General features: G+C 43.5%; 1 protein-coding gene across 1 annotated transcript; it reads left to right on the top strand.

Annotated features, from left to right (window-relative positions):
* Positions 1–600: 600 nt before the first annotated feature.
* PITPNA (phosphatidylinositol transfer protein alpha) lies at positions 601–25,282 on the top strand. The gene is made up of 12 exons (XM_041482609.1): positions 601–759; positions 5,631–5,661; positions 11,300–11,445; positions 11,962–12,053; positions 15,837–15,844; positions 16,806–16,880; positions 17,247–17,330; positions 18,232–18,309; positions 19,201–19,311; positions 20,595–20,717; positions 21,447–21,516; positions 22,540–25,282. The coding sequence occupies exons 1-11, from the start codon at positions 740–742 to the stop codon at positions 21,492–21,494; spliced, it is 816 nt and encodes a 271-aa protein (XP_041338543.1). The 5' UTR covers positions 601–739; the 3' UTR covers positions 21,495–21,516; positions 22,540–25,282.
* The last annotated feature ends 12 nt before the right edge of the window (positions 25,283–25,294 follow it).

Below are 25,294 nucleotides of genomic sequence, written 5' to 3' on the forward strand. Positions count from 1 at the left end.
CCCTATGAGGGTGGGGAGGCTCTTGCACAGGGTGCCCAGTGAAGCTGTGGCTGCCCCATCCCTGGAAATGTCCAAGGCCAGGTTGGACAGGGCTTGGAGCACCTGGGCCAGTGGAAGGGGTCCCTGCCCATGGCAGGGGGTGGAACAAGACTTTGGGGTCTTTGGGGTCTCTCCTAACCCAAACCATTCTATGATTTAAGGAGAACCTGCTGGTGGCAGGAGGGAGACTTCTCGGGAACCCCAGTCCTGAGCTGAAACAAGTAACAACCATGCAGTTTACACCTCTTGAGAGAACCTAAAGAAGCAGCTGTAGTTTAAAATGAGTTGATGAGTTGATCCAGAACAGCCCGAGAGCTTGCCAGGAGAACCCTGCCAGCGGCACTGCTGGGAAGACTGCGGCACTGCTCTGGCAAGCCCAGCCTTGTAGCTGAAACAGCACCGCGCGGTTTATACGTCATGACGGAACCTAAAAAAACCCCAAACACCAAAAACCCAGACGTTTTAGTTTAAAACGTCAGCGGCGACCCAGGCAGAAACCCGTGAGGGAGGCGCGCGCTGCCTGAGGGGGCCGGGGGGCGGGAAGAGCCGGGCGGGCCCCGCCCGGCGCGGCTCGTCTCGGCTCGGCTCGGCTCGGCTCGGCTCGGTCCGGTCCTGTCCATCCCGCGCAGCGGCTCCGGGACGCGCCTCCTGTCACCTTCAGCGGCGCTGGCCCTGGCGGGAGGCGCGCGGCGGCGCCGCCATGGTGCTCATCAAGGAATAGTGAGTGCGGGGAGCTCCCCCATCCCGGCCCCCTTGAGCCCCTCCGGTCACCCCCGTCCGCGCCCGGGGCCTGGCGCGGTGACGGCCGCGGGTGGGCGGCCCGGCCTTGCCCCGCACTGCGGCCGCGGAGAGGGAGGGAGGGAGCGGGGAGCGCCGTGAGGGCCGCGGCGGCGGAGGGGGCGGCATGAAGGTCACGGCGGGGCGGGGGCCGCGGCTGCCGGCGGGCACCGGGGCCGCTCGGCCCCTCTGCGGCTCCGCGGGTGCCGCCGGTGCCCCCACGGCCTCCGCACCGGCTGTGCGGGGTGGGTGTTGCCGGTGCCCGGGTGCCGAGGGCCGGGCTCGGTGCTGGGGGTTTCTGAGGGAGCTCTGAGGGAGGCAGGGGCGTCTCGTTGTACCGGAGCCAAGTGTCAAGCCTGGCTTTGATCCCCTCCCGCCTTCGGCTGTGTAATCTCCAAGGAGGGACTCCCGAGAATGTCAGAAGTGAGGTAGCTCCAAAATGTTTGTCGTGTGTGGAAGCCTCACCTTGGAGTTCTTCACTGACCCTGAGGCTGCTGCGGTTGTCCTGCCCTGTGATGGGGATGGAGGGGTGGAAAACGGGCTGGACATGAGGGTGTGTAGCTGTTAGTCACGTTGCTTGTCACAGTCCTTGGTTCAGCAGCTCTGTGCTTGCTAATGTGGAATATACTCTTGGACCGGTGCACTTTGGCTGGGTGTCTTCAAAGCTGTGTGCACTCTGCACATAGTTCTTTCCTGAATTCTTAAGGTTAACTCAAGTGCATTCCCAAGTTAAGTGTTCCATCGTTTTAAACTTCTTTTGGCCGATGGAAGAGGCTTTCTGTTTATTTTTTCTTTCTCCCCTTCCAAAAGATACCTGTGGTCCCAGTGATAAAGTGGGTTTTCAGGTCTTCTCTTAGACACATTTACCTACATGACTGTGTCCTCCTTACAGGAATTACTTTGCAAGATTATCGACCATGGTGTAGATTTAAATATTTAAATCCTGTTGAGGGTTGTACTGATCCTTGTAGTTGCCTTTAAACTTGATTAACTTTTTTTTTTCCCCCAATCCTTAAACCCCTGCTATTTTTATCCAAACAATAGGAGTGTAGGATTCAGGAGCAGCAGCAGAGCTGCTCTTTGTAACACAAAAACTCCATTACCTTCTGTAGTATTAAACTGGATAGCAGGCAGAAACCTGGCCTAAGTGCTTTATTTCAGGTGCATGTAAAGATAATTAACTCCTTCTACAGCATCTGTTTTGTTGATGTTTTCCTGTGGATTTACTACTTTCCCTCTTAGAGCACCTTAGCTGGGTTATCATGTATCTTTTTCATGCTTCTGCTCACAATCCCTTGCCCTGTACCACAGTAAAGCTCATTATCAGTGAGCTGTGCTTTAAAGGTGAGAACATATGTACTTTGAATCAGATTTCTGACACTATGAGCAGTTCATTTTCGTGACTATCACTTCCAAAAGTCGTTTTACTCAACATTATTTACCTCACCACATCAGCATGCCTACTGGTCTTTCACACTGCCTGCTTCAGAAACAAGGTGTGAAGTGTAAAGGTTAAAAGACCAGAATTACTACATTGGTTTCCTTTTACAGGTTTCCGTTTGTATTTTCAATAGGGTCACTAAACCTTTTTAGTGTTGCTGTTATGCTGTTTCTTTTCTTCCCTTTGTTTTGCCCTTAGTAAGACATATGTGGCTCTAAGGACAGTCAAGGTTGCTGCTGGACTTTCCAAATGAACATTTATTTTTGACTTTCTGAGATTCCCAACCACCTCTGACAGCTGCACATTCTGAGTTGTGTCACTGTATTGGCTCATGTTTAAATATTCCTGATGTTGTACGTGCCCAATTTACATCCTTTTTGAGATGGTTTTTGATGAAATCTCATGTTCCAGGAAGCAGTTGTACTTGTTTAAGGCATGTTGAAACCTCTCCCTTTGGTGTGAGCTGGCTATTTGAAGTGCTTTGCTGTTACTGTTTTGCTGTTACTTATGTTAGTTCTGTTTGCATGCAGGTAATTACTGCCTTCCTGCCATAGGTGGTAAAAAGCTAAATGATCTGTAACTTCATTTCATCTGAGCAGATTATTCTTCCATCTCTGTGACCCCTTGTCACACTCTCCCTAGTAAATCAGATGGGTTTTATTATGCCTGTATTTTAGGAGCTGATACAGAAATAGAGCAATATAACAAAACCTGATGTCACATTTTATTATCAGCCAAGTCTGTATCATCATTTCTCTACAGCTTCTTGTCCTGATGGTTTTGCAGTGATGACTTTAACCCTTTCATCTGATGCCCTGTCAGACTTTCTGACTTATCTTGCATTTCTGTCCATCCGTGCTGCAGATCAGCTGCATGGATTTTGTTCATTTGTTTGCATTTTTTGGGTGTCAGGGTTTGTAAATGCTGGCTGGAGTCTTGCTTGCTGTCCTTATTTTGATTTAAACTGCCTTGGAAGACCTTGAGGAGAATCAGAGTGTGGAGACTCACTTCCCTTTCCTGTGAAGTGACGATAATGCCACTGACCTTCCCTGCAGCTGTACTTCCCTTTGCTGTCATTTGAGGCAGATTTTAATCTAACAGGGCTCTTAAATGTTCCTCACCATTTTCAGGCTGATCACGTCATATAATTTCTCATAAACTGAGCAAGTTCTTTCCTAAAGTTAGGAATCTAAAGTTTGATCCCTTTGCTGCTCCTGCAAAGCTTTTCCTCCAGATCCTCTTGAGGAGTCTTCCCTCCTCCTGCTTTATCACTTGACTACCTGTAAGTGGTTTTCACCCCCACTCTCTTGGTTTGCTGGGCTGAACAAACTGCAAGCCATTGATCTTGTTTGTATTTCGGTTTCTCCATTGAACTGTAAGATAACAATTCAGATTTAATGTCTTCCAGTTTTCTAAATGGAATTTCACTTGCTTACAGCAATGTTTTACACCAGATTTTCTGAAGAAAAATGTTTTAGCTCCATTCCAAAGAAATTGTTTCTTCCCTTTGTCTTGGTCTTTCACTTTAATTTATCATGCAGCCCCTCTTTTATTGCACTTTTATCCAGTTAACTAACCCAACATCATGCTCGATGGCAAAGTCTACCTGTGAAAATCCCTTTCCCGTTTTTGATCCTCCCTTACACCACACTGGTGTTGGTCCTCTTCCCTCTTGCCTTTCAGCAGGTATTTTCAGTAAACAATATGTAACAGTGAGTGAAACAATTACAGTTCAATGTATCCTACCAGCAAGTGGCACGTGGATTTCCATGAATTGATCAAATCCCATTTAAAAGTTGCTTTTACTTGCTGTGTTTGGCAAGGAATGCCATGTCTTCAGGAGATGTGATGTAAGGAAGCACACATAATTTGGTCTAAAATTTGTTGCCTAATGATTTTTCTGTTGTAAAACAGTCACTGTTCCTTCTCCATTCACTTTTTTTTGCATCATTTATGATCTCTAAAACTCTTCCATACCTGAGCCTTTTAGCTGGTTTTTCTCCCAAGCTGAAAGACCAAGTCTTAATTGCTTTCATCTCACAGAGAAGCTTTTTCCTATCTCCAATAATATTTTTTAACTTCCTTCACTTGTTCTGTATCCTCTTTGAGATAAGGTGACTGGGACTATGGGCAATATTCAAGATATTGATATGTGGGAGATTATAGTGACATAATTGTCTTTTCTGTGTGTGTGTCTGTGTGCTGTTCCAGTTTCTAATACTGGATTTACTTTTGAACTGCCACTGAGCTGATGTTTCCTGCTGCTTTTCCATAAAGGCACAAGATAGTGGCAATAACTAACTTGGGGCTCATTAACCCCATGTGTTTGGTAAAAATGAGTGCCTGTAGTGTATTATTCTTTTTTTTTTTTTTTAATTGACACTGAACTTGATTTGCAGTTCTCAGTAGTTCTTTCTGCAGTACTTTGCAGTCAGCATAAAGTGTTGCTGTCACAAGTAATCTTGCATAATCTGTAATCTTTTGCCCCTATTGCAGTTTGTTCTTCTGGTAAAGTGTAAAAAAAGAATTCTATTTTCACCACTATTGCTTTTTCATAATCAGTTTGTTAATACAGAGGGCTTTTTTTCCTGATTGTGTCCTAGTTCCTGTGAGGCTAATTCCCAAATAATTGGGAATTCTTCTGCCCATGGTAGCCATATCCATTTCCTATCTGTCTCTTGCTTTGGTTCCTTGTTTGACATCATCCTTGCTGAAAGCAGAAGTCAATCACAGATCCAGTTTTGGAGAAGACCTTAACAAGCATATATTTCTGTCAGCTTTAAATTGATCCTTTTCCAAAAAATCTGTATGACTTCAGGCAGTTTTTGCTGTGTTGTCCAGCCAGTTGGTTCTCAGAAGCATTCAGGAAACACAATAATAATAAAAAACCCCCTCATTTAAAGCAGTGGCAGCACCCTGCTTTGCAGTGAGCTCTGAGAAAGCCTTTCCTCTGCTGTTTGCTGCTGCTTTGGGACATGTGAGCAAATCGTGCAGTGCCTTGTGGCTATTGCAGATCTCTGCAGAATTGCTGAGGCTCACAGAAACCTCCCCAGCAGCTTGATGAGGAACAAGATGGGATTGCTGAAAGGATGGAGTGAGAGGGATCACCACTGTGTTGATGCTGTGTGGGTTTGTAGGCCAGTGAGGGATCACCAGTTGAATTACAGAGTTTTAGGAGAGGGTTGCAATTATGCTCTATCATGTATTGGTTCTCTTTGAGGTTGTTATATAAATAGTCTTTGGCCTAAGGAGTACTGGGTGGATGCTGGAATTCTGGGGGGAGAGGAGAGCTGTGCAGCCATTGCTGTGAGGAATGTGGGAATTTTGGGGCTGCAGGGATATTTGCTAATCTCTGTCTCTGTTTCCCTTCCAGCCGCGTTATCCTGCCCGTGTCTGTGGAGGAGGTAAGTTCTTTGCTTCTTGCTTCCTTGCTTTAGGACTGGAAATAAACCTGTGATCAAAGCATGAAAAAAACCTGGAAAATGCAAGCTGTCTTCAGGAGCCCCTGTGAGCTGTTACTCATTCACCATCATTTTTGACCAAATAATTGTATTAAGTCTGAGGGTGCCAATCATCTCTCTTACAAAATACTTTCAGATATGCTGATTATAAATCTTGAGTTGTCAGGCTGTTTTCAAGTGCAGTTTCCTTTTCATTAGCACTATTGTTCTTTTCTGTTTTTTTTTTTAACATGGAGGGGAAGCTTCAGCACAGATTTAAGTCACCTTTTAAACTGTGTTTTGCTGTGTTTTTGTTTTATACTCTTAGGCAAAGATCAAGAATTACTTAGGAGGCTCATATAGCAAAAGGACATTTTAAGATCTGTGCTATTTAGCTCTTACATACAGCAAACTTTCTTTTTGTTTAGATGAAGCTGAATTGAGACAAGAGATGTAGTTTCTGTTGGACAGGGTGATTTTCATCATCAAACCACCCATGGAATAGCTGTGCAGACTCAGTGGCTGTTTCCCTCCTGTTTCCTCTGATTTTCAGCTTGCCTTTCCTTCCTCCCTCCTGCATTGAACATCACTCTTGAAGAGGATCTAACCATATAAGTGTTTTGAAGAGGATCTAACCATATAAGTGTTTTGAATTTTTTAATCTTTATACTAACAAGGTAGAAATTGAAATTACTGAATCTATAGCACTTCCGTAGCAGATTCCTTCTTCTGGATGTGTTTTATTTTTTCCTTGTGATCCTTGGCTGTAAGCCTTGGGTTTGTGAACTCTGATCAAGGCCTTGTTCTACCTCTTAGGGAGAGCTGTGATAACAGCACTCTTGTTCATTTTTTCTTTCCTCTGAATATAGCAGCTACTGTGGCGTAGACAGTGGTGGGCTGGCTCATGGCAGCACTTTTTAAAGCACATCCCTTTTATAACTCTCACTCTTTTGACAGAACACAGTTTAGAACTTCATGTAGTGCATTCCTGCAGCCATCAGACTGGCTAGTAAAACAAAAAGAAGTGTCTGAGTTTCTTGTTCCTGTGGCTCAGTCTGCTGTGACAGGTATCAGATGCTGACAGGAAGCCCAGAACTCTGATCAGGGAGTGGGTTTAGATCTGGGTTCTATGTTAGTGCAAGAACAAGGCTGTTAATGCCAGAAGTTCTGTCTGTTGCTTGCTCCTTACCTGTAGCTTTTATGCTTTCTGCACGAATCTGTTTCAAGCAGTTTTAACAGAAGTCAGACTGAAGTATGAGAGTAGGGAAGTTTGGATCTTTCATTGTGCCTGAGTGCCACTCACAAGAGCAAGAGCTTGACAAAGGAAGGAGTAACATGATCAGCTTTATCAAGTAAGCACAGGTTGCAAACTTGCAGGTTAGAGAAAGCTGTGGGTAAATGGCAGGTTGCTCGAGCTCAATGGACAGAAAGGACCTTCCTGACTAACAGGAACCCTGCCTTGTAGTGATATGGCTCCTTGGTGTCAAGCTGTGTAAACAGAAAGCCAAAGCATCAGCATACAGATTGTTTCTTTGAGGGGGTTAGACTGGATGGAGCCCAACACAGGGTTTTCCTAAGTTCTCTGATACTGGGATTAGCCTTCATCCAGTTAAAGCGAGTCCCTGGCTGTGCTCTTGTCCCTCCCTGCCTGTTCAGAGCCTTGTGTGTAAACTGCCTGTGTGGAAAACTGAGGGTTTGGGCTGTGGATAAACCTGTCAGTCTCTGCCAAATTCCTTGTGTGGGTGCCCTGGGGTTATCTGTTTCAGGACATGTATTGCTCTACTCCAGTGCTTGCCTTGTGGAGAAACCCCCAACCTGACCAAATCAAATTTTTCCCCAAACTTGCACACTGTCACCATGTCCCATGAGTGATGTCCCTTTCCAAGATCTGCTGTTTTTCCTGTGATAGGGCAGATTTCAGAAGCCAATTCCCTGAGCAGAGAGGGTTCTAAAGTTCACTTAGTTTTGCCTATGTAGCTGGGTGTGCTTAAGAAAAAAGGTTATTTCCAGTGTTGACTCAGAGGATGAGTACTGCTGTGTTTATTGCCTCATCCCCCTTCCTGTGTGCAAAGATGCTGACACATCTGTGCATCACTTGGTCACTGTACTGTTGTCTGTTCTACAAACCAGCTGTTAAACCTTCATTGCTTTCAAGGATTTCCTTGTGTACAAAACTCTTAAATAGGGCTCTGGAGACTTGTTTGCTCCTGACTGTGTAGCTGCCAATGAAACATCTCTGGCTAGCAGGAGGACTCCTGATTTCATTTTTATATGGCTGATTTTTGCTCAAAAGGCTTAAGAGTTCACACCTTCTGCATGCAAATTGTTGGCAAAAGTCTGATGCCAGCAGGTAAGATAGGGAATGGAATTAATTGTAACTTTGAGACATCATGAAAGGGTTGAGGGAGTCTTTTGTGAGGTTCTGTGATATACCAGGGATTCTGTGTTCAGTCTCCACCCTTAGCAAATGGATCTTAACCAATAGTATGGAATTTAAGAGAAAACTGGTGATCAGGAAGGCATTAGGGAGCTGTGACTTAATCAACACAGAGCTCAGTGCTGCTTAGCTAGCCAAGTTGGGAACCAAACAGTGCAAGAGAAGCCCTGGCGATGACTAAAACTCAAGAGCTGGCATGTAGGAGTTAGACTGTAGCAGTCTGTCTTCTACATGGAAACCCTGCCAAAACACAGTCCTGCTCAAGTGCAGGCTGCAAGCTGCACTGCTGCGTTGGTTTATCCCCTGTCCCACTGTGGGGAGCAAAGGGAATCTCCTTGTTGAGTGTTGGGTGCCAGGCTTTGCTCCCATTCCCTGACCAGCATCAGGTGCCAGCTTGGGGAGCGTGGACTCGTGTGGGTGTCTCTGCCAGCTGCCACTGAAATGCTGGTATGGATTAGAGCTGTGTGTACACATTCTGTGCCTCTTTGTTCCTTTCACATGGCAAGGAGCTTGCCAAACACACAGGAATCTTATTAATTGCGTTCAAAGCAGCTTTCAGGAAAACAACTGCTCTTGAAGATGGTTGTGTTGAGGTCAGGCCTGCTGGAGGAAATTTGGTGCAATGAAGATATTCTCTCAGCTGTATAAGAGGTGTTTGGCACAGAGCAAGAGGGATGACTTCCTGCAAAAGAGAAGAGTTTTTTGGTGCTCTCAGGTCTGTCTGAAGTTCAGATTCCTAGAGCCAAAATCTTTCTCTCTGTTTACCTTTGCAGGGAGAATGATGTGGGATTTGCTCATTGGGACAGTTTTATTTGGGCCTTTTCCTCTCTTATCAATGCAATTAAAGGCTCAGAAATAACAGGGAAGTTTAAATAGTGAAGATGTTAAACCAAGGGGTTTATCTTCTTAGTGTCTGAACTTTGATCCAAGTATTTGAAAGGGAGAAGGAATGAATAAGAGGCTGTTACTAAGAGGAATTAGTTGGTGCTCCTTGAGCTGTGTCCTGGGACTTGCTGCAAAGCAGTCAAAGCCATTCAGTCCTCCCCTGTAATCCTGTGCTTACCAAACTCATAATAAACTCTGTTCTATGAGTATTTGTGTGGCTCTTACTCTGCTAAAGCAACTTTGCTTCTAAGGTTTCACAACTCTCATGTTTTGCTCTTCTGGAGGGAGGTGAGTGTTCTGCTTTGTGTGGGTCATATGTAGGGAGTCATAAGGAAGGCAGTGTGCTGTATGAAATGTCAGAAGGCAGAGACTTGTATTGCAGCCCAGAATGCAGACTGAAACCCAGCCTGCTGTGACAGTGCAGGAACTGTCCAGCCAAGTGAGGGCTGCTCCTGTAACCTGGGCCAGGACCTTCTTGGAGAGATCCAGAGCTGCTGCTCTTAGCTTGAAAATGGTCTGATTTTTATTCTGCCCCACATGAGCTGAGGCCAGGACTCCTAGCCTTGTTACTCTGACTCCATCTATTCTTCCAGCAGGCCTTTTTTGGCACCAGATGGCACAAAATACCACAGAGCTTTGGGTACTGTTGTTATTTTGGATGCTGTGACAACAAAATTTAACGACTGTAGAAATCTTCCTTCACTGCAGAAGATGTTCCAGCCCAGTGAAGTATTTCTGGGTTCTCAGCTCTGAGCAGTATTCCACTTTTCCAGGCTGGCTTTCAGAAGTGCTATTCCTGTTTCTGATGCAGAGCCTTATGCTGTGGAAAAAGAAGATGGCCTGAACAGTGTTGCATTGCTTTGTAGTTATGTTATGGAATTTTTGGAAGGTTTTGGTCGTTGATTTTTTTTTTTTTTTTTTTTATCATTGCACTTCTGGTGCCAAACCTTTGTGGTTTACCCTTTCAGATTGTGTCCCTGTACTGTTGCCTTTGGCAACAGTTGCTGTTTTGCTCACTTAAGAGTTCTGAAAACTTAACTCTCCTAAGTTAGAACTCTTCCTTTTAAGTCAGTGGTTTAGCTTCTTCATCCTCAAACTTTGCTCATCTAGCTTTGCCTCAGAGAGACCTGTGTGAATTTTCTTCATTTGATCATGTTTCTTTTGAGCTCTGCACCCCCTTTTTCAGCTACAAGAGGCAAGAGTGTATTAATCTTTACATCTTCTGCAGAGGAGAATGTTCTCTTTTGTTTATTTTTGGTTTTTCCTCTGTTCTGCCCTGGGAAACATTTGTGAATGCCTCTTATGAAAGAAATTGTGTAGTATCAAGTACTTCAAGTGATTCCTGGGAAATAATGCTGCCAAGTGAATGTCTGTAGGAGACTGAGAAATTATTTTAGGGTAAGAATTTTACTGTATGTTGAAATTCTGTGCTCTCCCTGGGAGTGGTTTAAGCTTGTGGCTTAGAGGAAGTGTGATACAAAGGAAAAACAACACAACCCAAACCAAAGATAATAGGAAAAATATTAGTGGGAGCAGTGACAGCATAGATCAACTGGTCATTTGGGACACTGGCTCAGTTATTTCATTAGATAAAGTTTTCAGAATGAAAATATCCTCTTTACTTTAGGCTTCATACTCAGTTATTTGAACTGCACGTGTGGGATGCTCACCTTTGACCCTCGGAGCTCCTAAGCTGTGCACATTTAACAAGTTTGTTTCTTGGAGCACTTAAATCAGGTGGTGCAAGCACCCTTTATTTTCTGTCTCTCTCATTAAGTTTTTCACTCCCTTCCCCCTTCCCCTGCATTTTATAAAAAAAGCTTGATGTGAATTTCTTTGGGACTCTTCTGGATGCAGCACTGTCTGCTTATTGATTCAGGACTGGCAGTGGCTTAGTCTCAGTTTTGTGGGGACATCTGTGTGTCACTCAAAAAGAGTGAAACCCAATGGATTTTGCTACAGTATCCCTGAGGTCATCTGTGTTTTCTTACTTTCTGATGCTCCTTTCATCTTTCCTGCTTTCTCCCGATTCTGTGTTGATTTGGAGCTTGAGATGGAAGGGTTAAAGGTAAGTGTTTTAGTGGCAGTGCTTTCCTCCTAACGACCACTCAAGCTTTCTATCTCAAATGGAATAAATGAGCTGCTTATCTGCCCATACCAGTGGATGTCCTTTTCTCTGCCCTCTCCCCGGGTAATAAATTTGTCCTTGGCTTCTTCTGGCAAAGTTATTACTTCAGCTGAATTATAGCCATGGTAATAATGTGTCTTTAACTCCTCCAGTATCAAGTGGGGCAGCTGTATTCTGTGGCAGAAGCCAGTAAAAATGAAACTGGTGGAGGTGAAGGAGTGGAAGTCCTGGTGAACGAACCCTACGAGAGGGATGGAGAGCGTGGGCAGTACACACACAAGATCTACCACTTACAGAGGTATGGGGACCAATTCATTCCCAGAGTTGGGCAAGAGGAACCAGAGGGATTGCAGCAGCTGTAAAACACAGATTATATGAAGGCTGAAAGATGCAGAAGGCAGGAGCATACAGCACCTGGCAGTGAGCATCCCTGGGACACTCACCCTCCCCTGTAAACGTGGCTCTTGTCCCAAGAAAATCTGGCTTTGAGCTTTGCAAAGCAAGTCTGATCCTGCCACCCAGTATTTTCATACTTGAATTTGGCTAAAGAACAAAATGTCTCCTAGATTTCAACTTGCTTTCAGCCTCTTTTTTTTTTCATTTGTTTTATCTTTCATTATGTAAAGAATATTTATTTTAACATGTCTGATTTAGCATTTCTGGAAAACATCATAATGGGGTTGGGGAGAGCCCTACCAATTCCAGAACTGTGTAAATCTCTAGTGTTGGCATTCCAGGTGATGTCCTGCCTGTCTCAGTTCTCATTCCATGTAGTCCTTATCAATGCCTTTCTTCCTATTTCCAAATTCTGCAGCAAAGTGCCAACATTTGTGAGAATGCTGGCCCCTGAAGGAGCTCTGAATATACATGAAAAAGCATGGAATGCCTATCCCTACTGCAGAACTGGTGAGTGCCTGAGGAAGAACTCTGGATTCTCCCCTTTTGTTTTCAGAGGACAGAAGGTGGAGGGGGGGTGGGGGTATAAGGAAAGATGCAACGAGTAGAGAAACTATTTCAGCTCTCAGATCTTGGATTCCTGTTCTCTAAACCCTTTATGTGGTCAGGAAAAGCAAAATACAGTGCTGAGGAGTTAAAAGAACTGCCCTTGTCTGTGTGCTGCTAATGAGTGACCTTTCTCTGTGAGAGGGAAAGAACAGACCAAGAAATATCTGTTAGTCTTCCTAAAGGAATAGCTGGGTAACACAGATGGAATAAATACATGAGGGGTGATTTTATGTGCTCCAGTGCAGCACAGCCAGGTGGGAAAAAGTGGAAGAATTAAGAGGGGAACAGGGCAGATCTCAGGTGCCTCTTGCTTAGTGCAGGTGAGGGGAACAAGTGTTCAGTGATGGGTGTTTGCTCACTTGCAGGATCTGAGGTCAGTGAGGGTTGAACAGAGAATGCTGCAGCTGAAGTGAATCCATCTGTAAAGGCAGGGCTGAGGCTCTGGAGCTGTGTAAAGTGCTGGAATAATGTCAAACCTATTTTCTACAGGAGTGGTTAGTGTTTCCTTACTGAAGTTACCAGCCAGTGTTTAACCACTACAGCTTCTCTGGTCTTTACTGCTGTGAAATGAAAATTTGACTTTGCCTCCAAACTTATGTAGTGTTTTTGGCAGCATTTTGTGCTGTTTGTATCTCTGAAGGATACATTTGATGCTAGTTGGTAGTGGTACAGTTGCTATGGGAATGAAACACTTAAAAAGTGCAACTGTTCTTGAAAATCAATATTAAAAAAACCCTTTTTTTACAATTTACTTAAGTGAATTTTAAATGAAGTGTTTTAAAAGAAGGAAAAAGCTCTGCAGTGGGAGAGGATAGTGTTACTTCAGTCTGTGAAATTACATGCAGCAGTCTAGTGGAATGGATATTTCCAACACAAAATTCAGATACTGCCATCAGCTTTAGAATAAATTTTCAATATCTCCCAGAAGATGTGAAAACAAAGTTGTTCACAACCTTTCTAAGCTTTATGCACTTTTCTTGCTGCATGTTACTTAAATTAGTTAGTAAATGTCTAGTTTATCTCCATGTTAAGCCCACTGAGCTGATTTAAATGCCTGGCTGTATCCTCCGCCTCCTCTTTCCCTTCTCCACCAATTTCTGAAACAAAGGTATGGAGTTACTTCTTTTATTATTCTTAAGCTGCTTATCCTTCAGTTACACACTAATAAAATTCCACTGAAGAATGGGATACTAAAATCTAGTACAAGACTTTTCAACACAATCAAAGAAATTTCAGATTTTGATATGCTAGTAATGATAAAAAGCCAAAATAACCCCCTCAACTGTAATAAACAGCAACATAATATGAGATAAAAAGTGCTTTGTTGTGGGGGTTGGAGCAGAAGGCAGTTTTGATGCGGAGGCTGATAAATCTGTTTAGAGAATCTGCCAGCCTGACATGAAGCAAGAGAGCTTGGAAAAGTTTCTGAAACCTTCCTTTGGCTGGGATTGGGCAGGAGGGGAGAACCCTTGGATGTGGGAACCCATGGATGAGAGGACTCATGGATTTGAGAGCCCATGTGATGGATTTGAGATGCCATGGATGTGAGAGAGGACCCATGGCTATGGGAACCCTTGGATGTGGTGGCCTGTGGATGTGGGAACCCTTGGATGTGAGAGAGATCCCATGGATGTGGGAGGGAACCCTTGGATATGGGAGCCCCTGGATGTGTTGCTGGATGTGTTGCCTTTTTCTACCATTTTCCTTTGGATGCGCTCGGGTGTTTTGGTCAGATGTGGGGAGACTTGGATGCCTTGCTGTGAATCCTTGGGCAGCAGAAAATGCTGTGCTGGCTCAGAGCAGCCAGGCTTTCAGCCTGTCTCACTAGAATCTGAAATTTAAGAGCCAGGGACCCAGTAGGAACTAAACCTGAGTGTAGGAGCTGCTGGTGCTTCTGCCCATGCCTCCTGTCTGAGGTGGTGTTGCTGTGCTGTCCCTGGAGCACAGCTTGCTTGTTCACAGAGCCTTCTAAACTGGAATAAAGCAGTGCTTTTACTTAATTTTGTGCCTCGTGGTGTTTTTTTTAATTATATGACTGCATCCTTCTCCCATTTCCTTGTATCTCATCTGAGAAGCTCAATTAATATACATATTATGGGCCATTATCAAAGTACTGCTAGAGATTGAGGGACTTTAAATGCCTAGCTTATAACTTTCTGCAGTTCTGCACACTTCTTTGTGCTGTAGTATGTTGTTTTATGTACTTTGAATGGAAGCCTTGCTTAGTTCCTTTGAGAGTATAAACTGTAAGTGAGGTGGTTGTTATTGTATGGTTTCACAACTTCTGCAATAAAAATGAAGTGAGGATTGTCTAATAGTTGTACCTGTGGGCTGGTGCCAAGGGGAACAGTGTTCTTCTCTGCAGTCTGACTTAAATATTAATGTTGCTTAAATGTTTTTAGAAAACCAATTTGATGTGTGTTCCACTCTGAGTGTAACCATGGCCTGTGGCCAAATGTCAAGAAACTGAGAAGTTATAACTGCAGTTGAAACATGTAGGAGTTGCTGCTGTAATGCCTCAAGAAACAGGTCCTAATTTGTAGCAAGCTGAGCATTGAAATTTCAGTGGACATTTCTGAGGAGATTAATTTGTTTCTTTACAAATGAGGAGTCCTCCCCACAAGGAAGAAGTTAAGGAGGTGAAGGAACCTGTTTTGAGGCAGCTGCAAAGTCACAGCACACAGTCATGGCAAAGTGGGAAGGCCCTGGTTTATAATTATTGCTGGTTTATTCAGTATTTTGTTGGACTAGCAGGAAAGAAACCCCATTTTCTTCTTGCAGAAATAATGAAATGTTCTTTGAGATGAAGTTCAGCATTTGAAAAATTAGCCTCAGCTCTGCTTTCTTATTCTCTCCCTCCAGCCCAACATGCCAGTCTAAATAATTGGCTTTCTGTAAAATTGCTGTAAAAAGCAATTTTCACATGCTAGGGGTTTGGAACAGCCCAAGCCCAGCAGTGGGTAATTAAGGCAGCTGGATGTGCATGATAGGTGATTTGGGATGGTAACTGTCTGCAGGATGCTGGCTTGGAAACTCAAGAATTGTTACAATACCTTTAAAACCAAATTGCTCCTTAATCAAGCCCTGATGTTAGACTTCAGAACAGACCAGAGAACTTCACCTCCAGCTTCAGACTTCCTTCTGCTTGAGTAGAATCGCTCAGGTAGAGCAGATGCTGACTGTTACAGGATCTTTAATTGCTTTTCTGTGTTGAATAATTGAGCCTTGGTGTCCAGGGAGCTCAGTTATCACAAGCAGCACAGATGCAGAGGGTCTGGTTACCCCAGGCAGGGCTGCTCTGGCCTGAAATCCAGCATGAGTTTCCTTTGGAACTATGGAGAGGCTCCTTATCTGCAAGCTGAGAGAGGATTGGTAAAATGCTGTCAGCTGAACATACTTATTCCATCTTCTCATCCAGCTGGCTGCAGGCCAGGGAGCACAAGTGGCAGTGCATAATTAATTGCTGCTCCTCTGGGTTTCTCTGAGTCTGAGAATTTCCAGAGGAGAAGGGGGTGAAGTTAGCTGGGTTTTATCAACTTCCATGTCTTTTCCCTCAGAGGTACCTGGGAAGCTGGAGCTGTCCCTGTTTGGCTGAGAGTGGGAGGAGGGCAGTGCTTGCTGTTCAGTCTTTCCTCACTAATGTACTGTGTCTCTTTCTTTCCATGTGTTGATTTCTCGGACCAGTTATTACAGTAAGTATTGCTTTTACTGATAATCTGTGGAATAATGACTGAAATGAAGTGTTCTGGGTAGAAGAAGCTCTTTAACTTGAGCTAAAGGCATTTTAGCTTTTATCATTGTAAGATCACATAGATTAACTGCCCCTACCAAGTGTGGTGTGTCCATGTGACCATGGACAGAGATCTGTCTGTGCTCAGCAAAGCTCAGCTTTACCAATGGGAACAAGCCCTTGCTTGGGTAAACTGAGTAAAAGCCAGTCAGCTCCTGCCATGCTGTCTCCTTGATTAATCTCTTCTGAATCTGATATTTCCTTTCCACATGCTGCGTGTTTCACTGGCTTGTGCTTTTGTTTCTGCTCCCCTGAGAGAGGATAGGGTTACCTTTGGGAGTCCTTTGCTGCTCACAGTAATAGTGAGAAATGGAAAGTTTTTTGCTTACTTGGCAGAACTGTTCTTCTTTTCCCTTCTCTTTTAGTGTCAAGAGCTCTCAGCACATCAGTTTAATATTGTTATTATTTTGAAGAGTTGCATCAAAATATGTACTCAGTGCTAGATCAATAATCTCTGTGGAAAGACAGTTTCTGCCTAGATAACTTATGTTACCCCTTCTAAACTCTATTTAGAGTGGCAGATATTGTCCTTTCAAGAAAAAGCTGTTTATAAACTCCAAATGTTTCACTAAAACAATAGAATTTGTGGTGGGTTTTTTTTTTATTTTGTGAACAGCTTGTGGTTTATTTAATCCTAAGTAATTAATGATCAATCAGTTTTGCTGAAAGCCATGATCTGGTTACAAATAATTCTGAAATTTCCTAAGTTGGACCCCAGTCAAATGGAAAGTTCATTCTTTGAATTACTCAGTTCTTTGAGTTGACTCTCCTAATGCTTATCTGTGTAATAAGAAGACAAATTATATATTTGTCTTATATAATTATATATCCTAGAATAACAAGAAGCTTTATTTTCATGACAGAATGAGTATATGAAGGATGACTTCCTGATCAAAATTGAAACCTGGCATAAATCAGATCTTGGAACACAAGAGAATGTGAGTACTTGTGTCATGTGTTTTACTCATCTCTTTAATGTCACAGTGCTGCTTTCTGTGCTGGGTTAGAGAAGTGCTGTGTGGAGCTGTCTATTCACCATGTTCCTGCATTTCAAATGTTTGTCTCACTACCAAGGCAGACTCCCTTCTCTTGGCTTCACACATAAACTGAATAAAATTGACCCCCAAACACTTGTTCTGTGTGAGCACCTTTGCTTCTTTAGAAACTCTCCCACTGTGTGTTTACCTCTCTGTGGGTGGGAAGGGGAGCACTGGGTGTCTGCATTTCCATCTGGCTTTATATTTTCTTAGGCTGGGAATGTTCTATCACTGAAGCAGCTCCTTGGGTGATGTTTTTCCCTGCAGGTGCATAAACTGGAGCCAGAGGTATGGAAGAGTGTAGAAGCCATTTATATAGACATTGCTGACAGGAGCCAAGTACTCCCCAAGGTATGGTAGGTGGGTAACAGCTCCCTGGGGGAGAGGCCTTGTGCTAAAAGGGGGGGATCATGGACAAACTGCACTTCCAGGGATGATCACAGAAGGACAAGTGGGAGGATGGACAGAGGAGGAAAGGTGTTCCTTAAAACTGCTCATTCCTAGCCAGAGGAAAAGCTTTTAAAAACTGTCAGCACTGCCTGTAAAATGTGTTGCCTGTGCATGTAACAGTATTTCTCCAGCAGTGCAGCTGACTGAAGTGCTTGAATAGCAGGAAATGGCACTCCCCTTTCCATACAGGATCTCTCCTAAACTTCCTTTTTTTGGTACTGACCCATGGCTTCACAAGTATATCTGGAAATGATGTAGCCAATACTTGGTTCTAAGAATCACTGCAGTTACTGTGAGAGAGAAAGGGGTGTTTCTTTACTGGGAAGAAAAATCAACTGTATAAAAATGGAATGTTGGTTGAGTTTCCTGACTTTCAAACAGTATTTGATACCATTTTCATGGTAGCACAGTGAGTCTGACTGTATTTTTCTTCTAGTGAGCAGCATGTGAGCATCACACTGATACAGTGCTGTGAAAAATCCTAGATAGCACAGCTGCTTTCTGTAACAGCAGTGTTTAGCTCCCAGAGAACAAGTGGTTACAGGAAACATATCCTACAGAACTTCTGATAGCCTTACAAAGGTCATATCAGTTTGTTACCACTTCTTCATAGGTCTGGGACACAACACAGTTGGGAGATACATTTCCTTGGAGAGTGTCTGACCTAAAGTTGAGGTCTGAAAACAGTAGCTCTTGATAAGGCAGAGGTTAGTCTTGGGCCAGGAAAATAAATCCTTTGTGTGAAAGAACAGCTGGAAAACAGTAGGATAATTTGTGTTTAATCTTTGTGTCTGTCCAACAGGATTACAAGGCAGAGGAAGATCCAGCAAGGTTTAAATCTGTCAAGACTGGACGTGGGCCTCTGGGTCCCAACTGGAAGGTTTGTATTGATGAATTCAGGAGCTCTATTAGGACAGATACTGGGGTTTGGAGCCAAAGATACATCTGGAAAACACTGGAATCCCTTCTGCAGAAGGAAATGCAGAACTCAGTCCTGAATCTGTTCTGATTTTAAAAGAAATTAAAAGAGCTTGGTACAAAGAGAATGATTTCCAGGAAATCTCTAAAGCTGTCTGGTGCTCAGCCCAATTGTTCACCCAAGAGAATTCAAGTATGAGATAGCTGAGTAATGACCAGCAGTGTGTAACCTTTCACTGAAATCCTTGGAATCTGAAGACATTACAAGTGCAGATATAATACCAGTCTTTAAAAGGGACTCTGGGTGGGATTTGGGGAGCTACTGGTGTGCAGGTCTGATTCCTAGCAGGCAAACTTGGCAGAAGCTGAGGTTGATACAATTCATTTGTGAAGAGTGGTTATGGCTCCCATAATGGGAAATAGGAAACCTTGTGGAGTTTTCTTTAAGACTTTATAATCGTGACTCTGATGATATAATCTAATTCCAAAATGTTTTAGGTAGGGACTTTATCAAGAGACTTTTAAGGAAGCAAAGTAGCCGTGGTATAACAGTGAAGATGCTGAAAGACATAATTTTAATGGAAGAAAGAGTGGACAACAGAGGAGAGGAAGGAATAGTTCTCAGAATGGAGGGAAAGCCACCTGTGAAGGAGACCAGGGTCTAGTTTCATCATGCCTTGAAAAAGGGTGAGCAAAGGTGTGACAAAACTTGTCAAAAAAATATGAGAAAGGTGTAACAATGCAAGAGGATTCTGGGGAATTGTGGGAAGACTTCATAGTTAGGACTGAAGGAGATGCTTTCCTGGAGACACTTGGCTGGAGGCTTAATGTGAATATCTTTGTGTCTTTGCAGAAGGACCTGGGGAAGCAGTCAGATTGTCCATACATGTGTGCTTACAAGCTGGTAACAGTCAAGTTCAAGTGGTGGGGTCTGCAAAATAAAGTGGAGAACTTTATACAGAAGGTAAGTTCTGTGGTGGGGAGAGATGTGGGAATGGGGCACATTTCATCACCCACCTGCTGTACAGGCAATGCCTCTGCCTGAAGTTCTGCACTCAGTTAAAGCTGGGTTCAATTTGCTGCTGAGGATCTTTCTGACAAGTCCTAGAGCTCTAGCCACACTTTCCTCTCCTAGTCTGCTGCTTGAAAAACCTGTGTTAAAAAATAAGCAGGTGTTGGGAAACTTTATTAAATTAAAACATAAATAGTATATTGAAAAGAGCTTTTTTGTGGCAGAGTCTATAACCCATGAGCTGCAGCAGGATGGGCTACACCTGGGAATGGTTGTGTGTGGTTTTCCAGGCAGTGCTGTGTTCATAAAACTCCTGTGCCTTTAAATCACAGAGACTTCCCAGTGCTTAATATTGATAAACCACAGAGCTGCTTCTGCAAAAGCAATTCTCTGGTGATACAATCTAAAGGCAGCTCCAAGGGGGAATGACCGTGGTGCTGCAGGATTTCAAATACCTCTGAAAAAAGCTCTGAATAAAGCAGTGTCTTCAGTCTCTTTCTATTTAGGGGTATCTACAGGTTTGCATCAAAGTATTCAAGCTGCTTTTGATAGATATGAAACCATAATTGGTAAAACTGAAGTGTCCTTCCTTAATGAGGTCTTTCCAAGAGGCATTATATATCCCTGTCTAATATAATGATTTTGCCTAGTTTATCTCTTATAAAATGGAAATAAATTGCCCCAAACCTGGAGTGGTTTGTGCACATTAGTCTCCTCTGCTGAAAGGTTTTCAGCTGTGAAAAACCAGTTTAGGCATTTTTTTAGGTCACTTCAAAAGAAAAAAAAAATAAGATAGGTGCGTGTCAGCCCTTTACATTTCCTCACTTCTAGTTTTTAGCAAGTTGAGGATTTTAAAAATACCTGTTTCTCCTCTTTTCTGCACTTCCAGACCAACTTCCATGCTCTAAGTAAACGCAACTTGGAGCACTTTATTCAGTCAGAACAATACTGTCAAATCAAAGGAAATTCACTAATTCTTTCAGTGCAGTGTGCAGACTGCTGTCTAGGTTTGGAGGGGAAAAAAAGGCATTTCTCTGGGGATTCAAGGCTCTAGATTAGATATTCTGATAAAAGAATAAAAATTAGCTATCTCCAGTTTCCAATTGTGGCAGCTAGATGGAAAGGTGGGCGAGGGAGCTGATTCCACACATCTCTGAAAATTGTTACAATGCTGTGAGCTCCATGGTAATTGCCCTGTGACTAAGCTGGTTTGTGTTTTATTCCTCCTTTTGCAGCAAGAAAAGAGGCTCTTCACAAACTTCCACCGGCAGCTCTTTTGCTGGCTTGATAAGTGGGTTGATCTGACTATGGAGGACATCCGTAGGATGGAGGAGGAGACCAAGAGACAGCTGGATGAGGTCAGTGGCAAAGCAGGGCAGGTGTGGGATGTGTGAGAAACTGCTTCTCTCCAGCACAGCAGAGAGGAAAGGCTGCTGCATTGTCAGGGCACGGTGTGAATTGTGCTCCTGCTATTTAGGTCATGCTGTGTGTGCTTGGAATGATTGGCCATGAGTCCATCCTGCTGGCATCTCCTCCTAATCATTATGGAATTCTCCTTCTGTTTGTTGTTGAGTCAGTAAATGTATTGAACCACAGGTAATGAGGGGTTGAGTGGCAATGATTCATTTACTGCCTCAATATCTTCTGTTTGCTTTTACTCAAAGCTGAATGGTCGATTTTGTCCTCATTAGTTGCCAGAAACCTGTTGAGTAAAAGGGGTTTTTAGCTCTTAAGTACCATAAGCAGGTAGTGGGGATATGTAACATTCTTACTCTGAGAAACACAAGTTTGGTAATAATGAGAACCTTGTTCTGTGGTTTGTGTCCTGCCCTGCACCCTTCTCTCCCTTCATGCCTCAGGATATTTCATTATGGTTTCATGTACACTCTTGCCCTTTGGATAATGGTTCCAAATCTGTTGCCAACCCACAGCTTAACCAGAAATGATGCTGCATGTGCATTTCACAATCACTGATTTGAGGTGCTGAGATACAATCAATGTCTTACACACAGGAGGTGTTCCATAGTGATAAATTTTGAGATAACACATGTGAGAATCAGTACTTGAACACTTCTTTCCTCTTTCAGATGAGAGAAAAAGATCCAGTGAAAGGAATGTCGGCTGCAGATGACTAGTATGACTCCTTCCTTGTGCACTGTAGGTATCGGGAGATTTGACAAAAATCTGTATTGCCTCATTTAGTTTAAAACCCCCAACATTTGTGTGAGAAATGATCCCCTTCATAGCTTCTGACAGGCAGATCTGTGCTATTGATTGTTTTATAGTGAACCCGTTTCACTGACAGGTTGATGAGCGAGGTTTACTGCCTCATTTCAGAACTATTCTAAAGAAAAGTCTGAGTGAAAAGTGTAAGAAAAATGTGTTAGAATATTCTGTAGTTTACTGCTATTATTTCTGTAATGCATATGTTACTTTCCATGACTTGCAGAGAAACCTTTGTCAGTCTCAAAAAAAAGTAAGTTAGACATGCAAATACTTAGAATACAGTTGGAAATTGAGCATTCCAAGCATTTTGTGAGGAATTTATTTTTTCCATCATTTGTTAGTAGTATTTACTAATGGGCCAGGCCAAGGCTTGGAGTAACCCTTGGGCATTGCAGGAGAAGCAGCAATGAAGAAGAAACAATTTTAAAGTTTTTGACTTGTTTTCTTTCTATTCTGTTAAATATGTCATCAGTTTGGGGGCTGGTTTTGCCAGATTTTTCTTAGACACTGCAAAAATGTTGTACAGTATTAGAGAGGTAAGAAAGCAAGGAGAAAAAAGGGATTGTCCATTTATGGTGGGAAAAACAGGTTATTAGGGCAGTAAAATGCCATCCTAGTTATCCTTGGAAGGAATGGGGTGGGGCAGAACCACATCCTCCTGGAGTACTCACTATTTACTTCTGTTTGCCCTCTGTTATCTGCTGGTTGTTTGGTGGTAAGTGGGGAGCATCTTTTGATAGAAATACTTCAGTTTTTGAATGCCACTTGAAAATCAACCACTTGATTTTCTTCTGTCCCGTTTCCTGTGCATCAGTGCTGCAGTGTTACCGTGCTTTGTCTGCCTGGTGACAGAGTGACTCACATTTGCTCTCTCAAGGTTGTCTGACACCTCCCTTGGCACACTGCTCTCCCAAAGCCATCCTGAAACATTTCCCTGTTGTCTCTTTGTTTCAGTTTGCAAGACAGTCATCAGGAAGGCCCAGGGAATCCACACCCTTGACTGACGGACCATCTCTGGATCAAGCCTTTCTCTGTCCAACTGGCAGGCGATTTTAAACCTCCCATAGCTAATTCTAGATGCCCCTTAATATTGTGAGCAAATAGACAGTCTGGTACTAAGCACTCCAATGTTAGCACGTGCATCCCAAGGAGTTTCCTCCTCCTCGGGGCCGTGTGACTTAGAGATCGCTGTATTTACAACTCCTCCCTCCTCTTTTTTTCATTGTGTTCAGACCAATTTCCATGTGGCCCTGTTTGATTTCCAAGTGACATTTTTAGCTCAAATAGTCTTGTGATGTGGTGACTTAGAATTTTTTTGTTTTGGTTTTGTTTTTTTTTTTTTTTCCAAGTGGGATAAACTGCCACCTTTGTTTCTGCCCAGCCCTTCACCGTTCTTTGAATGTCTGATTGGAGAGGGAAATAGTCCATATTTAAAAGTGCAAAACACTTCCACGAAATGTTCTGCTCTCACCCTTGCTCCCAGAGGGAGATATTTAATGGCAGGTAACCTGAGTACAACATGAGGAGCAGCCAGAGAGTTTTTGGTTGTGATGAGTTGGGATTTGTGGCTTCTGCAGGGCATAACTTTGTTCTGTCTTAACAAACATGAATTAAAGACTGTCCAGAAGCTGCAGTCAGGCCCTGTACTGGGGCATTCAGCACTTACCTGTTGATTTTCCATTTTAGGGGTCTCCCTGGCCCATGTAGCTCTGTTGTCCTCCAGCTGTGAGTGTCAGTCTTACAGAATCTTTCTTGACACATGTTGCAACTTCCTGGTTCTTTGTTCATTAAGACTTCCCATAACTTATAAAGCTGGAATGCTTTTGACTAATAATAACAGTGTGATTCTCCCTGGACAAATTGGGATGTTGCAAAGGCTGGTGTGCAAGAGAGGTGTTGGCATCTGGTTACATCCAGGTGCCTGGGGCGGTGGTTCTGCTCAGCAATAATATTCTTCCCATTGCAAGACTGACTAAAATATCTCCTTTTGTGCTGTAAGAAAAGCTACTTATAAAGACCTGCAGTTTGCTAGGATATCTGTTGGTTATTATAAATCATAGAGGATACTGTTAATGTAAAGAGCTCTCGTTATTTAATGAACTCAAATATTTACTGTAACTATCCTTATGTTGATATCAGCTTTAGACAATCAACTCAGCAGAACAGAATCAAGGAAATGCTGCTTTCTTCAATACATATGAGGAAAAAAATTCCTACTTCTTTACTTACCCCTGAGGCCCAGTGTTTGATTTTTTTCCCTCCCCTAGTAGTAATAACTTTATTTTCCACTTCTGTGTTTGGCAGCACTAACATGAAACCCTGAACGCCAAACAGTCGTGGGTGTATCACCACTTTTGAGGAGTCTTTTTAGCATTCTGTAATACTCTGACTCCTCCAGCCCTTCCCACTCCTGCAAGCAGGAGATCCTGAAATGATCCCATGCCCTGCTGAACAAGGCTGTGCTGGGATCAGAGCTGTTTTCAGTGTGAGGGAAGGTGGGAATGCTCTGCAGGGAGAGGATGGCATTGGTTTCTGGGGAGGGGGCAGTTTATCCCTTTGTTTTTAGTTTGTTATTTTGCCTTACTCATGTCTAAGTGCAATAAGCTCTGAATTGTACCAGTAACTCTGGCAGGCTCTTCTCAGTGACCTCAGACGGTTCTGCGGGGTTGGGGTGGGGTTTGAGGGGTTTTAGCAATCTCACCAGGCAGAAGTAAAACAAGTTTATTGTAAAATAGCTAAAGAAACTAAATTTTAATCTTTGAGGCTATTTGGGACCAGGATGTTTCATGACATGTTGTATAGCTGTTCCAGGAGTATTCTAGGAGTGTAGGCCCCAGTTAGAGTTCTTTCAGTTTGAAGTATTTTTAACAGAGAATTTATGCACTGACTTCAGTTCATGTTTGTTGGTAACGTTTTGAGGGATCCTTACACTTGAGGGCAACCTGAGAATACACATAGCACACTTGTTCTTTCAGTCTGTGTTATCCAAGAGGCTTTTTCCATCTGATGACACTAATCGCCGTGGAAGCAGATTGTAACATTCCACCATTGCAATCCTTTTTTGATCCTCTGATTTCAGAGTAAGAGCTTTTACACAAAGCTTTCCTGATTAGTGGAAAAACTTGGAGGGAGCGGGGGTGAAACTACAGGACCTTCAGCCTGAATACTCCCCCTCTCCTCCCTGCCCTTTGTTTTCTGTCCTTCCGATTTGATCCTAAGTGAAAGCATCCCTCAGCCTTTGGATAGACAAATCCTGTAAAGACCCTTCAGTCTCGACGCTTGGTTCCTGCTAGTGAGCATAGCAAAGATCACGCAGCGTTCCCGTGCCGTATCTTCCATCAGCTTGGGCGAGAACCCCGGGACGTGCCGGCTCCCGATGGGATCGGCTCCATCCGGAGGGGCTGGCTGCGCTGGGATCGCCACTCCCATCCACGCCGGATGGGTTTTGGGGGTTCCCTCGCCCCAGCCTGGCTCAGGCTGGTTTGCTGACAGGGCTGCTCGCCCCTCATATCCCTCTGGGTTCCCCGCCACGTCCCGACGGGTTCTCCGTGCTCTTTCCTTTGGCGACACACACACTTTGTAGAATGGGTTAGATTATCTCGTCGTTTCTTTAAATGTGAGTTTGTGCCTTTTTTGTCTCCTAAATCTTCCAATACAGGCATATTGGAAACGAAATCTAATAAAATACTAGACATAGCCTCTCGCCTCC

Source organism: Pyrgilauda ruficollis, unplaced genomic scaffold (genome assembly GCF_017590135.1).
Source record: "Pyrgilauda ruficollis isolate IOZ18807 unplaced genomic scaffold, ASM1759013v1 scaffold59, whole genome shotgun sequence".
Lineage (NCBI taxonomy): Eukaryota > Metazoa > Chordata > Aves > Passeriformes > Passeridae > Pyrgilauda > Pyrgilauda ruficollis.